The sequence below is a fragment of the Cottoperca gobio genome, chromosome 24 (assembly GCF_900634415.1).
Source record: "Cottoperca gobio chromosome 24, fCotGob3.1, whole genome shotgun sequence".
In the NCBI taxonomy this organism is placed as follows: Eukaryota; Metazoa; Chordata; class Actinopteri; order Perciformes; family Bovichtidae; genus Cottoperca; species Cottoperca gobio.
Window position 1 is genome coordinate 22,332,201 of NC_041378.1, and position 15,000 is coordinate 22,347,200.

Sequence of the window (15,000 nt, forward strand, 5' to 3'; positions counted from 1 at the left end):
TAAAAACAACTAATGCAACACCATGAATGCCAGGGACAGACTGTCGATAGTGTACGCTGTTATCCAGATTAATTGTGTGGTGACTAAAAAGACGTGGGAGTGTTGAAGAGAGATTGGGCTCTGGCAGGCCAGGGTGGTGGTTCTTGCGGGATTGCTTGGGGTTCCTCTTCTGCTTGTGATTTAAGCTCAGAGTCTCAGGGTGCAGTCGATGGGACAGAGAGTGTCCAGGTTTCTGGAGTCAGGACTGGATCTCTGCTCTTTGCAGGCAAGTGTGGAGCACCCAGGATGAGAATCAGCTCCAAATCGAAGGAGATCTACAAATGGTGGATTTCCCCCTTCAGGTTGGAAGTGAGTCACCGCAAGTGAAGGAGTTCAAGCATCTCGGAGTCTTGTTCACAAGTGGGGGTAAAATAGACCAGGACATGGACAAAGGAATTGGTGCAGCGTCAGCAGCAATACAGGCTTTGTACCTGACTGTAGGGCTGTAGAGCAGGGAGCTGAGCAGGGAGCTGAGCGGGGAGCTGAGCGGGGAGCTGAGCGGAGAGCTGAGCGGGGAGCTGAGCGGGAGCTGAGCGGGGAGCTGAGCGGAGAGCTGAGCAGGGAGCTGAGCAGGGAGCTGAGCAGGAAGCTGAGCAGGAAGCTGAGCAGAGAGCTGAGCAGAGAGCTGAGCAGGGAGCTGAGCAGGGAGCTGTGCAGGGAGCTGAGCAGGGAGCTGTGCAGGGAGCTGAGCAGGGAGCTGAGCAGGGAGCTGAGCAGGGAGCTGTGCAGGGAGCTGTGCAGGGAGCTGAGCAGGGAGCTGAGCAGGGAGCTGAGCAGGGAGCTGAGCAGGAAGCTGAGCAGGGAGCTGAGCAGAGAGCTGAGCAGAGAGCTGAGCAGGAAGCTGAGCAGGGAGCTGAGCAGGGAGCTGAGCAGGGAGCTGAGCAGGAAGCTGAGCAGAGAGCTGAGCAGGGAGCTGTGCAGGAAGCTGAGCAGAGAGCTGAGCAGGGAGCTGTGCAGGGAGCTGAGCAGGGAGCTGAGCAGGGAGCTGTGCAGGGAGCTGAGCAGCTGAGCAGGGAGCTGAGCAGCTGAGCAGGGAGCTGAGCAGGGAGCTGAGCAGCTGAGCAGGGAGCTGAGCAGAGAGCTGAGCAGCTGAGCAGGGAGCTGAGCAGGGAGCTGAGCAGGGAGCTGAGCAGGAAGCTGAGCAGAGAGCTGAGCAGCTGAGCGGGGAGCTGAGCAGAGAGCTGAGGGGGGAGCTGAGCGGGGAGCTGAGCGGAGAGCTGAGCGGGGAGCTGAGCGGGGAGCTGAGCGGGGAGCTGAGCAGAGAGCTGAGCAGGGAGCTGAGCAGAGAGCTGAGCAGAGCTGAGCAGGGAGCTGAGCAGAGCTGAGCAGAGAGCTGAGCAGGGAGCTGAGCAGAGCTGAGCAGGGAGCTGAGCAGGGAGCTGAGCAGAGAGCTGAGCAGAGCTGAGCAGAGAGCTGAGCAGGGAGCTGAGCAGAGAGCTGAGCAGAGAGCTGAGCAGGGAGCTGAGCAGAGAGCTGAGCAGAGCTGAGCAGGGAGCTGAGCAGGGAGCTGAGCAGAGAGCTGAGCAGAGAGCTGAGCAGAGAGCTGAGCGGAGAGCTGAGCGGGGAGCTGAGCGGGAAGCTGAGCGGGGAGCTGAGCGGGGAGCTGAGCGGGGAGCTGAGCGGGGAGCTGAGCGGGGAGCTGAGCACTCAATTTAGGTCCCAACTTCGGTTAATGGCCAAAAGACCAAAATAAGAGGTCGGGAGGAGGCTATGACAGCAGGCTTTCGTCCCAGGTTCGAGTGATTCAGAATAAATACTCCATGTTTGTTTGAAGCATGCTGAGGCCTTTACCCATATACTCACATTTGACAAAGAAGGAAGATCCAAATACCTTTCCAAATATCACATGTATCATGAGAACAGTACCTGGAAGTAGAAGCCCATCTCTGTTGACCAGCGTGTAGCCACAGACTCCATCATACTGCAGCGACAGCTCATTAACACTGGCTGTTGTTTCAGGCAGGAGCCATTCCTGCGTGTTCATCTCCGCTGGAACAATACGCTCACCTGGAAGCCATATTAAAGTAAAACAGCTGCATTTAAGTTCAGCACTTACGTAAACTTGGTTTAGAAATGTTTTTTCTCTCTAGAGTGCAATTTTGTACGACTTGTGGAACATAGAGTTCTTAGAGCAGTGGTTCCCAACCTTTTTCCTTATAGGACCTATTTTCTATCATTGAGTGAACTGACAACCGCTGAATAAGTGACATATATTATGGATATTTCATATAATGTGTAATGCATGACAATAACAGTACAGAACATGTTTTACATTTTAAAATCATTTTAAAATTTAAAACTTTAAAAATATAAATTTAATTTAGTTTTCTTCACAGAAATTAATGAAATCCTGAGATATAGGCCAACTGTATATTTAAAATAAAACATTGTCGTACACTTCGTATAATTAAGAAGGCCTCTCAGCTCCCCGTGAAGCTTTGGCAGCCCCTAGTGGGGGTCGGGACCCCCAGGTTGGGAACCAGTGCTTTTAGAGGCTGACATACTGGAACTTTCAGCCGTACCTGAGGACTCAGTTATTCTCTGTTCGTCTGTCTTCACCTCTGACGCCTCCAGCAGGCCATCCAAATAAGTCTCTGAAAAGATATTGGCCTGAGAGGCAACAAAGGGCTGCAGATTGTGCACGATGTTATTGAAGATGTTCAGCAGCTGAGCCTCATCCTGAAGTCCAGACCACAGCTTTGACAGGGACTTGAACAGGGGCTGAAAGAAAATATGAGGAATGACAAAAATGGGGCTGTAGAAATAACAATAAAACTAATACAACAAGACATAATAACAGTAGCAACGTAACAGCAGTGACACTTACAAAAACCTTTGCAGTGGGGACAGCAGTCTTTGATTGCACAGTTTCTTTCAGCAGCTTCATCTGTGATGAGAGTGCAGTCTGGAGGATTTCAACATGCTTGGCACATAAACATGCATCCGCCTGGTGGGAAAGGGAAAACTTGTGTTATTGTATAAGCTGCAAAAACAGGTGTTCATCTCAGAAATTCACACAATACCTTACCAGTAACATTTTGAGGAAAACATCATGCTGCTTGACGTTGTAGAGAGCCTGTTTAAGCAGCACAACGGGTGTGTCACATTCTCCAGACGGACTGTCGGGGTCCGTTAGCTTCTCCAGCACCGTGGTGTATTTCCATACCAAAGTCTGGGATGCACTCAGCCTGTTTTCTATGCTTTTACTGGTGACTGGAAGTGCTTCATTAAGAATTGCGGGCACTGCGGAGAGAATGTTGAAGTACCATAATTACCATAATGTTTTTTTGGAACTTTAAATACTTGGGGCTTTCATGCATCTGTGCCTAGGAGTCCATTCTCTAATAAACTGTCTAGTTGTAACGAGGTGTCCGTAGGTAAACCTGTGGAAGGATCATCACCGGTTTGCTAGAGAGCAAAGTTTTGAACCTGGCTTTACAGAAACCCTGTAATGTATGTCAGTGAACTCTACAATCAATGCTGCAAATCTTGCTGCTGTGGTGACTTTATACCAGCTCAGCTAGCCGGGGTAGGACATTGTTCCCTGAGCCAGACACACTTTACTTGGAAGGTGAACATTTTACATATTTACTTGTGGAAGCTTTAAGGTAAATATTCTGCAAAGCATATTTTCTGCTTAACGTGCTTTATCTTTTCAAAAAGGCACATTCCATTGTCTGTCATGTCAGTAGCCCGGTGTATTGTACTTAGTTCATGAAGGTCAGTCTCCTCGCCTCCCTTCTTGCTGGCTTTGTTGAAGAGTCTTATCCCTGTGACAATCATGGTGAGCTCATTGAGCTGCTGCTCCTTGTCCCTCTTTAAGAGCACCATGAAGGCTCCCAGTTCAGTCTGAGGGAAGACACTCTGCAGGGCAGCTGGAACAGAAAGATCAGGATACAGTTCTCTCATTATTGTTGTGCAATGTGTTGCTAACAAATAAGTCTAGAGCTGGGTTACTACCTGGTGAAAAGCTGGCAAGTAAACTTTGGTGAAATGATTCAACATTTTAACCCCATTTATTGTCTACAATGCAACGCATGATTTCAAATCTCAGAGGCAATACAAAGCGTGTACAGTAGTTCACAGGTTGGTTGGTTCAGACATGGCTCCTGCTTTCTGAGGCGCTGGAACATCATTTGTAAGTTGTTCAAATGTGTGGCAGTGCACATTAGCCTGCATTCCAGCAAGTGTACACTGCAAGTGTTACTGTCTCCCAGAAACTGAATGAAAATTGAAAGTGAAACCTGTCGCCTCTTTCACAGCGGTGACATCTGTAGGTGAGCCCATGCTGGAGTGCAGCTGGATATAGGTGATGATTTTACGGTACAAAGCGTCTAATTCCTCTCGTGTTTTCACTCTGGTGTCTGTAATCTCTCTGCTCACTGGACTCAGCCTGGACTCCTCCACCCGGTGGATATCCTCAAGAAACTCACCTGCACAAACACAAGTACCTGCTCAGTCATGACATTCATATTATCATTTTAATGGACATTTTCATTTTTCTTCATTCCAAACCCAAGTGTAGCATCATGATGTAGATCAAGGTATTGGGTCAAAAGAATTGTGATATTTGATTTAGTCAGCACTGCTCCCCCTACCTACGTATATAGGCATAGAGATGAGACAAGAAACAGTTTGGATTCCATGCTAAAGAGAAATATTCCCCATGCTACCCCATTAGTATGTCATTTCATACGGTAACACTTACGCCGGGAGGTGTAATTCATATCAAAATACACTTGCATTTTGATTGTGTCAAGAGACGGGCTGCACTTTTCCATCAGTTTATCCAGACACAGCTGTAAGAAATATTACACATGGACATTAGAAACAAACCAAGTTTGTTGCAACTGTTGCTTCGAGCAGGGCCGTTACTACCACTGAACACCAGAACGTTATACCTGGTAGTGTGGAGAAGGTTGTTAAACATCATGTTCACATACAAAATATACAGGCAACATAACAGTTAACTTAATACATAGAACATGAGAAATTTAAATCATTTATTTTTGTTATATGTTGTGTGTAAAAGATATTGTGGTGTGTGCTTAACAAATCCCTGGCTAAGCCTTGGCATTCAGGAAGGAAACTAATGACATTCACAATTTACTGCAGTGTAACTAAGTACAATATAAATGTACATAATAACTTTATAAACATAATTATTTTAGTGGTGAATTAAACATCATATTGTTATGTACAAGCTCAGTTTTACAACATCAAAATACATTTCTTCATAATTACGAACATGAAAGGCTCGTCTTGATTTCCAAAGATATATAACGCAGGAAGCATTTAACTGGGGGCGGGAATAATCTAAAAATGTAATATAGTAACTCACCTCTTCAAGTTTCTGGACATCTTGTTTGGTCAGTGTTCGGTCAACATTAAACCCATTTCTTGGGTCCAGCACAACAGCTTTCACCTAAAAAAAAAAAAAGAAGGTAAAAAAGTTTTATAATGGAGTCCGGAGTCAGAGTTCAAATAAAAAGACTCCTTTGACTGTCACTTAAATGGGGTCTATGACATGAAGGAAGTTTAAGAATGACATCATATCCTTACAGCATGTGTACGAACTTGATTGAACTATGAAGCATTAGCATCCAGCAAGCGTTAGCTGACGTTACTGGTAAACTCTAGCTAGCTTGACTAGCTTGTAAATTCCGTCACGGTTTACTGACCATGAACGCCACCAAAGTGTCCGACACCGCGTGTCCTCTCACGGCACACTCCAGCGCTATTTCACGAATAATGTTTTTAATCACGCTTTCTGCGTGAGTGCAAGACATTTTTACCGACAGGAAGTAGCCTACAGTTAATTGGTGCTGATACAGCTAACGATACATCCACAACGGCGTGTTGATAACTGGTTGCCATAGTGACCCTGGGTGCATCGCTGAGGGACGTATTACGTGACAGTGTCCACTAGACGGCACTATAATTACAGAATACGATTCAAATCATGTCTAAAAGTGATAACACACTCGACTACAGTAACGATTATAAAATGTCATATGTTCTAACCGGGGAGAGGTCTTATATGCATCATAACGTGTTAAATATACACAATTAATAAACATCATTTTACAAAAGAATCGTCAGTAAATCTGCCAGGAACATTGATATTATTTGAATGCATGTATTACTTTTCTGGCAATACAGAGGAGAGGGTTGCATACAGTGAATTGTTGAATTTAATCATGTTTTGAATTAGTTCCAGTAGTAGTAGTAGTAATTGTTACTTATTTTTCTTTATATCAGATCCAACATTATCATATAGACACTGAAACAGGAAGCCAAACACAATGTTTATCAATAAAACGCGTTTTTGTTATTTGTTGTGTGTTGTAAAAGATATTGTAGTATGTGCTTAACAAATCCCTAGCTAAGGCTTGGCATTCAGGAAGGAAACAATTTACTAAGTACAACAATAAATGTACATAATAACTTTACAAACATAATTATATTAGTGGTGAATTAAAGATCATATTTCTAATGTACAAGCTCAGTTTTACAACATCAAAATACATTTCTTCATAATTACGAACATGAAAGGCTCGTCTTGATTTCCAAAGATGTATAACGCAGGAAGCATTTAACTGGGGGCGGGAATAATCTAAAAGTGTAATATAGTAACTCACCTCTTCAAGTTTCTGGACATCTTGTTTGGTCAACATTAAACCCATTTCTTGGGCTTTCACCTATTTAAAAAAAAAAGAAAAAAAAAAAGAAAAAAAAGAAAAAGTTTTATAATGGAGTCCGGAGTAACAGAGTGGAGTGTCACTGTGAGCAACCCTCTGTATTGCCAGCAAAGGAATACATGCATTCAAATAATGTTTGACAGATTTACTGACAATTCTTTTGTAAAATTATGTTTTAAGCCAAACGCATTTCAATTGAACAGTTTAGATTTATTTATTGCATTAAATGCAGCAATTTACTTCAAAATCATATGTAAGGGATTAGAGTTAATGCATATGATGGGACTAGGAGAAATTCCATTCCAACTGGAGTATTTTGGATTTATTCATTTCCTGCTTAGGCAGAATTTACTTGAGCTACTAGCATGGAAAATACTCAGGAAGAACTGTGTTTTAATAATCTGTGTACCTTCAGATCAATCCTTTTTCCTTCTTAAACCAGTGAACAGAAGCCACTGCATTGTTGTTTTAGTTTGACCATTTGACTAAATGGGGAGAGGTGTGGGCGGAAGTCTTGGGAGTCATTTCAAAAGGAAAAACCCTCTTGGTAAAAGACGCAGACAAAGTTTTTGTATATGGTGGGAATCACTGCAGAGAAAGTGTAGGGGCTCTCAAGATGCTTTCATGCTCTCAGGGCCGAGAGTGATAAGACTAGTTTTATTAGAGAACAGGATGAGGGGTGGGGAATAACTTTCTGCATTTGCATTTCTTTAGTTAGACATCTTATTTTCAATCCAGTAGAAAAGGTGGCAACGCAACATTTTGGATGTGGACAGTTTTGTTTTCTTAGATATACAATTAACTCAGATTTTTAACTACTATGGTGAATCTGAAAAACTAATAAAATACAAACTTTAGGGAGATGCACTTGACTTTAATCTGGAATTAAACTGCAGTAATGTTTAGATGATCAACTGCAGCTTTCAATCAATAATCGATATCCAATAAGGGGGCGTGTATTGTCCTTCTTGAGTGATAAACCAGCGACAGTTGATGTTCATTCATCAACCCACTCTCAAACATCTATCAAGCAGTGCTGCCATACTGTCCACCCACCGGTTGTTTTCAGGAGCCATCAGATGGATTTTACGAGGGCTTTTGTTTTGCGATTACTTCGAGAGTTCCGCCAGAGGCAACGTTCATTTGACCATTTAATAAGGTAAAACGCAAAAACAAAAAAAAGCATTCCAGTCGCTTTTCTGTTCACTGGTTCAAGGAAGAAAAACTATTTATCCGAAGGTACACCAATCAATAATCCCACAACATACAATGAGGCCGTCTGTTGAACAAAAAACAAACACAAAAGAAATGATTAAAATATTTATTATAAAAAACAGACATGACAAATACCATGGTTTTGGTCAAATATTGCTAGACTCAGTCCATACTGTTACAGTACATTGAGAGGAGAGGAGGACAAAAGAGCCAGTAAACCAGGCAGTCTTATGAGGGCAGAGATAGAAGCGTTCTCAGTCACATTTCATGCTGAATTCCACAGCAGAGCTGAACTTCAGGTCACATGACTACCCCAAGCCTTTAGAGAGGCACTTCACAAAAATCCAAACACATGCAGACAAAGAAGTACATGCAAAAAAAGGTGCAACTAAATGACACGCAACAAAATAACTGCATGCAAAAGAGAGAACTTTCACAAAAGGAGAATACATATAAATATACAGGCTTGGCAGAGGGGTTTTCAGAATCTGTGGTATCGAGATAAATGCAGAAGTTTTGGCACCATTGGAACACCTTTCACAAAAATCAACACTACTGTGCATGTTTGAACAATCCACACAAATACGGTTTTCAGATCAGAATATATTTTAGAAAAAAAACAAAGAAAAATCGGTGGCAAGACACTGCACTCAAATGTAAACTTAAGACAGACAAACTGTACCTGCAGCAGTAGCATCAAACATCATCTGCTTATTCAACAGACTGACATCAAGTGATAGGCATTACACAACCATTACGTACTCCCATCCTCCATCATTACCAGTGACAGACCTTCACTAACCAAAAAGGTAACTCGAGTGGAAGATCAACACGTAGGAAAATATCCATTAGCAACACATGACTCAGCGGTTTTCTAGAACGCAAACTTCTTATCCCACAAATCTCTTTTCTCCTCTCCAGTTAACATTACTGTAAACGTCCATGTACAGTTATATTAGTATTAGGGCCACTGCCAGGAAAATAATATATATTTATTATAGTAATAATGAAAACAGTTACGAGAAAGCCATATTTGAAAATGTTACAACAAAATATGTTTTTAGATCATCAACATGATAAAACGACAATTCGGAAAGAAATCTTTTTTTGAAAATATGTAATAGAGGTAAAAAAAGACTTGTAATATTTTGTGGGGAAAACGGTTGTAAAATTAAATTCCTAACAGTGGCCCTAATAATCCATAACAAAGAATGTTGCTATAATAAAATAAATAAAAAATATAAAATCATACTTGTAAACACTGCACAGCTGAACAGGCCCACAATTTAAAATGTCTGCAACTTTAACCATGTCTAACACATAAAAAGATTTTATGATTTTTAAGTTTGTCATACCAAATTTACTTTAAATTGTTGAATAAATAAACACCATAATTTGATAAGATTAATATATATATATTGGAAGTCAGCATATTTAATTCTCTTTATGTCCCTCATTTGCTTATTCTTGAAAAAGTTGGCATACATCAATCAAAGGCCAGCTTCAATTCTAATCCCTTAACCACAAAACATTAATATACTTGCGCTTAAATCTTGAGACACAGAAACATATTCCCAAAAAAGAAACCTTAGACACAGGTAAAGGTTCCTGAGTAATAACAATAACAATAACATGGACTGACAGGAATTCTATGACATGAACACCAATTTCCTCCCATGTTGGTGGATCTCAGTAGATGGGCATAGAGCAAGAAGCAGGTCAATAGAAACCCACTGGTGTCACAAGTCAGGACCCACACTGATGAAGAGGGCAGAACTGAACCCACAAACAATACATAAAAACATTAACATGTATATTTGATCTGGATCATACCAATCCATAGGACTGCATTAGAGCTGCATGTATATTGCACTTTGTGAAATAAAATTAAGTGGTACATTACACAGGCCCGTGTCAGAAGCACTTCCTGAAGACGATCTGCGGCCCGTACTCCTCATATTCTTCCTGACTGATCCAAGCACAGCTGAAGGTGGGCAGGTTGGCCAGCACTGCTCCTCCGCTCCACACGGAGAAGTCTCTGTCCTTAGGGCTGGTGACCCGAACGCTCTCCCCCATGTTGGTGGGAACCAGTCCTCTGATCTCAGCCTGGAGCCGCTCAGGCAGGCCAGGCAGCAGAGTGTTCCCCCCTTCAGTAAGAGAAATCATTCAGTGGAGACCATCAAATTAACTGGAACAGAAACAAATCAACAATACAATAACCAACTGTTACCTGACAGTACGATATTTCCCAGGAAGCAGCGCCGCAGGTCAATGTCTGAGCTGAGGATTGACTTGAAGACGCTCTCGTGCATCCCATAATGGTCCCGTCCAATCAGCTCAGGTTTAAAGAGAATCTCAGGGGCCCTGGATGAACAAGGGAAGTGGCAGACTTATTTGAGGGGGCTGTTAGAAGAGACAGCTGCCCCGTCTGAGGAGTCTGCCCTGATAAAGAGGCAGCAGACCGGTCTCAGCAGTGAAGTGTGCAGCACAAGGCTCTCTGGTACACTGGATCTCAAGTTGGCCTTTGACAAAATTCAACAAGACTAAAGGCAGGCAGACACTGTACAGCTCAAGTCTGATTTCAGCCCCAAACGGGTGGCTCCTGACTCTTAGAGAATTGGTTGCAGCCAGATGGGTTGTCGTTAGACGTTTAGTTTGCCCGGGGGGGAATTAATGAAAACACAGTGAGAGTCTGAGGCTGTACTTATCATTTAGCTCAAAGCACAGCTGTGCCCAACATCAGCAATAACAATGTTAACCTGCTGCTATTTAGCAGGTATGATGTTAATTATTGAAAGATAAAAAGTATCGTTTTATTAGTACCAGGAGGGGAAATTCAAGTCAACAAGACGGCGAAAAATACACACTCGTGCACAAAGAGGACCTATACACATGCATTAATGAGGTCAGAGCGAGGGGGCTACCGCCCCGAGCAGTTGGGAGTCTGGTGCTTTGCTCAAGAGCACCTCAGCAGAGCCCCGGAGGCAAACCGGAACCTCTCCAGCTACCAGTCGTACTATGTCCATACAGACACTTGAACCGGTGACCCTAGACAAGTCCCAACGGACTGAGCTACGGTCGCACTATATCCACCGTCTGAGTATGTTAGCATGCTAACATTTGGTAATTAGCAATAAAACACAAAGTACAGTTGCGGCTGATATTAATAGCTTAGCAGGTATTGTGTCAAAAAACATTTTGCCATGAAGGCACTAGATATAAAAGTTCTCAGACTTCTAGTGTTAATATTGATTTCCTTTAGGAGTCCTTTCAGTGAATTAAGAGGCCATGATATGCAGACAGTTACCTGAACCTCTCTGTGCTGACTGTGACAATCTGTCCATCTGGCATGTTGTAATGCATCTCTCTGCAGGACGCACCCCCCTGACTCAGTTCAGCTTCATAGTTGAGAGCCACACAGCAGCACTTCTCCTTCATCTCCCTCACTATCTCCATCTCTGCTGTGGTGCGCATGCACACCCCTTGTTCCTGCAGAAGCTTCAAACACAGGCACACAAAATGGTCAATTGAGGGATTGAAGAGGCAGAACAAAAAAAAGAAGTGCTGGGATAGATATAGGTGACATGTATACAGGTACATCTCAATACATTAGAATATTGTGGACAAGTTAGTTTATTTCACTAATTCAATTCAAAAGGTGAAACTCTTATATTATATGGATTCATTACACAAAGTTAAATATTGCAAGCCTTGATTTGTTTTAATCTTGATGATTACGGCTTACAGCTAATGAAAACACAAAAATCAGTATCTCAGAAAATTAGAATATTACATAAGACCAATAAAAACAGGATTTTTAATACAGAAATGTCAGCCTTCTGAAAAGTATGTTCACCTGTCTGCACTCAGTACTTGGTGTGGGGGCGATCAGCCTGTGGCACTGCTGAGGGGTTATAGAAGCCCAAGTTGCTTCGATAGCGGCCTTCAGCTCATCTGCATTGTTGAGTCTCGTGTCTCATCTTCATCTTGACATTACCCCAGAGATTCTCTATAGGGTTCAGGTCAGGCTAGTTTGCAGGCCAATCAAGCACATTGATTCCATGGGCATTAAACCAGGCATTAGTACTTTTGGCAGTGTGGGCAGGTGCCAAGTCCTGCTGGAAAATTAAATCAGCATCTCCAAAAAGCTTCTCAGAAGAAGGAAGCATGAAGTGCTCTAAAACGTCCTGGTAGACGGCTGTGTTCACTTTGGACTTGAGATAACACAGTGGACCAACACCAGCAGATGACATGGCTCCCCAAATCATCACTGACTGTGGAAACTTCACACTGGACTTCAAGAAACTTGGATTCTGTGCCTCTCCACTCTTCCTCCAGACTCTGGGACCTTGATTTCCAAATGAAATGCAAAATCTACTTTCATCTGAAAAGAGGACTTTGGACCACTGAGACCGGTTCTTCTTCTCCTTAGCCCAGGTAAGATGCTTCTGACGTTGTCTCTGGTTCAGGAGTGGCTTGACATGAGGAATGCGACAGTTGTAGCCCATGTCCTGGATACGTCTGTGCGTGGTGGCTCTTCACTGACTCCAGCCTCAGTCCTTGTGAAGCTCCCCCAAATGTTTGAATGGCCTCTTCTTGACGATCCTCTCACGGCTGCGGTTATCCCTGTTGCTTGTGCAACTTTTCCTACCACACTTTCCTTACAATCAACTTTCTATGGATATGTTTGGATACAGCACTCTGGGAACAGCCAGCTTCTTTAGCATGGACCTTGTGAGGCTTCCCCTCCTTGTGGAGAGTCTTCTGGACAACTGTCAGGTCAGCAGTCTTCCCCATGATTGTGAAGCCTGCTGAACCAGATTGACCAGACCATTCAAAGGCTCAGGAAACCTTCGCAGGTGTTTTGAGTTCATTAGCTGATTAGAATGTGACACCGTGAGTCAACATTGAACTCACAATATTCTAATTTTCTGAGCTAATTAGCTGTAAGCATCAAGATTAAAACAAATAAAGGCTTGAAATATTTCACTTTGTGTGTAATGAATCCATATAATATACGAGTTTCACTTTTTTTTTTTTTATTGAATTAGTGAAATAAACTGACTTTTCCACGATATTCTAATTTATTGAGATGTACCTGTGCGTTCCATTATGACTTCATTCAGATGGGAACAAACGACATGCGACATCACAGGCGGATGATTCAACTAATTGATTTTTAGAGGGCACAGCCCAAGGTGGTGCTGCTAGAGAATAGTGGTGAGTAGGAAAGTAATGATATAAAGTAAGAGTTTTAACCCAAACTGCCAATTGGAAGTGTTATCAGTCGACATCACTGCTCATAAACGAGTGAATACCTTTTTAAGATGCATTGTAACATCTACACCAGCCAGAGGGAAGCACTGCACTGCGTGAGGCAGACAGTATCCCTCAAACACGGGCACACTGTGGCTCACTCCGTCTCCAGAGTCCAACACCACTCCTCCAAAAAAACAAAAAAACCAGCACATTTTCTCTTTGATCGAAGAAGATAAATATGGCTTTACAACCGCAGTTTTAAACAAAATCAAACTGAAACACATCCAACACATTATAAAGTGCCATTAAGTCCTTAAAATAACACATTTATGACTTAAGTATTCATCCATGTGCATCTATCCACCATAATGCTTAAGTAAATGCTTAAAAAAAGACATAAATTGGCCAAATTACCCGTGGATCTCCCTGCTGCATAAAGTGCCAGCACTGCCTGCATGGCCACATAGGTGAAGGGAACATGGAAACACTCGAACATGATCTCCACCATGCGCTGACGATTCCCCAAGGGGTTCATGGCGGCCTCTGTCAGCAGGACAGGATGATCGTCTGGATCCACACACAGCTGCTGGAACGTGTGATGCCAAATCTAAAACCAAAACATACATGTCAGTCAAGCTTTTTCATAGGTAGTGGAGACCTCCAGTGACATATCTTACATCTCATCTCACATATGCATTCCTGCTCACCTTTTCCATGTCATCCCAGTTACGAATGATCCCGTTCTTTATGGGATGCTTCAAAGCCAGGACCCCTCTCATGTGTTGAGCCTCGTGTCCAATGTAGGTCTCCCTTTCAAGGTTACCATTCATTATTTCCTGCAAAGAAACCTTCTGATCAGAAATGCTGGCTGGAAACAAAGTCGCATCACTATTGTAATGCTTTTTCGTGCAGAGAACAAGAATTAAAACATTAAGTATATGCCTTTACCTCATATTTTGGCGTCCCAATAATTGTTGGGAATATAATGTTTGGGAGGTCTTGATCTGCAAATCCTGCTTTCATCAAACCAGACCCCATATCCAGAACTATGGGGGTCTTGAAATCTGTCATCTGTAATCACAACAACAAAAATAAATACGCCTGAATCAAACGAACAATGACTCTCCTTAGGGCTTTTCACATCGCTTATTCTTAGGACACATTCAAAAACAGATTTTCATTTCATCTTCTGACTATAAGAAAGAAAGTGAATAAGCACAAAAACTCCATGATTTCTCCAACATCAAACTGTATCACAATAGAAAGTGTACCCGTCTCATGTTGATGTCAGGCTGGGCTTCAATCCCAGCTGACCCACAGCCTGATATCTTCATGGCCTCAGAGCTCTGAACACCATCAGGGAAGTCATCTCTTCCACCGGGTTCAAACTGCAGCGGCTGGTCAGGAGGCAGCAGAGGTGCTGCTGGCTCTTCTGCAGGAGATAAAGTCGGGATTTCCTCTGCTGGCTGTAAATCTGTCTGGAGCGAACATGCAGGTGCTACTGATGCATCCTCTTCATCTTCATCTTCAGTGCTTATTTCTAATGACATCTCGCATTGCTCTGTAAGCGCATGGTTGTTATTGTTGTTGTTGCTGTGTTCCTTCACATTTGGATTGAGAACAAAGTTGTGACTGATGGCTGGAGTCACACTCTCCGGCAGTGCATGAAGTGCTTTCTCTTGCAGATCCAGTTGCATAAAACCGGGATCTTGAGCAAGCGAGGGCCGAGTTAGATTCTGCAGCTCTGTGGAATGAGAAGGTCTGTGTTCCAGTTCGTCGTTCACAG

At 43.0% G+C, this 15,000-nt stretch overlaps 2 protein-coding genes across 5 annotated transcripts in view; both read right to left on the reverse strand.

The window, feature by feature from the left end:
- The window catches only part of cfap206 (cilia and flagella associated protein 206), a 7,046-nt gene extending 1,192 nt beyond the window's left edge, over positions 1 to 5,854 (reverse strand). The window contains exons 1-9 of one of the 2 annotated variants that reach the window (XM_029425492.1): positions 5,721 to 5,854; positions 5,381 to 5,464; positions 4,748 to 4,838; positions 4,284 to 4,472; positions 3,747 to 3,914; positions 3,068 to 3,282; positions 2,867 to 2,986; positions 2,562 to 2,760; positions 1,906 to 2,046 (exon numbers count right to left, since the gene is read on the reverse strand). In XM_029425492.1, the coding sequence (XP_029281352.1) occupies positions 1,906 to 2,046; positions 2,562 to 2,760; positions 2,867 to 2,986; positions 3,068 to 3,282; positions 3,747 to 3,914; positions 4,284 to 4,472; positions 4,748 to 4,838; positions 5,381 to 5,464; positions 5,721 to 5,828 (1,315 nt within the window). In that variant the 5' untranslated portion in view covers positions 5,829 to 5,854. Of the gene's footprint in view, positions 1 to 1,905; positions 2,047 to 2,561; positions 2,761 to 2,866; positions 2,987 to 3,067; positions 3,283 to 3,746; positions 3,915 to 4,283; positions 4,473 to 4,747; positions 4,839 to 5,380; positions 5,465 to 5,601 lie in introns of both variants that reach the window. The other variant, XM_029425493.1, reaches the window with a different exon arrangement.
- Positions 5,855 to 8,047: 2,193 nt separating this feature from the next.
- The window catches only part of LOC115028846 (uncharacterized), a 24,907-nt gene continuing 17,954 nt past the window's right edge, over positions 8,048 to 15,000 (reverse strand). For all 3 annotated transcript variants that reach the window (XM_029462719.1, XM_029462718.1, XM_029462717.1), the window contains exons 16-23: positions 14,486 to 15,000; positions 14,163 to 14,285; positions 13,922 to 14,050; positions 13,629 to 13,821; positions 13,274 to 13,398; positions 11,263 to 11,453; positions 10,186 to 10,319; positions 8,048 to 10,102 (exon numbers count right to left, since the gene is read on the reverse strand). The exon at positions 14,486 to 15,000 is cut by the window's right edge and continues 928 nt beyond it. In XM_029462719.1, coding sequence (XP_029318579.1) covers positions 9,870 to 10,102; positions 10,186 to 10,319; positions 11,263 to 11,453; positions 13,274 to 13,398; positions 13,629 to 13,821; positions 13,922 to 14,050; positions 14,163 to 14,285; positions 14,486 to 15,000 — 1,643 coding nt within the window. In that variant the 3' untranslated portion in view covers positions 8,048 to 9,869. The remainder of the gene's footprint in view (positions 10,103 to 10,185; positions 10,320 to 11,262; positions 11,454 to 13,273; positions 13,399 to 13,628; positions 13,822 to 13,921; positions 14,051 to 14,162; positions 14,286 to 14,485) is intronic.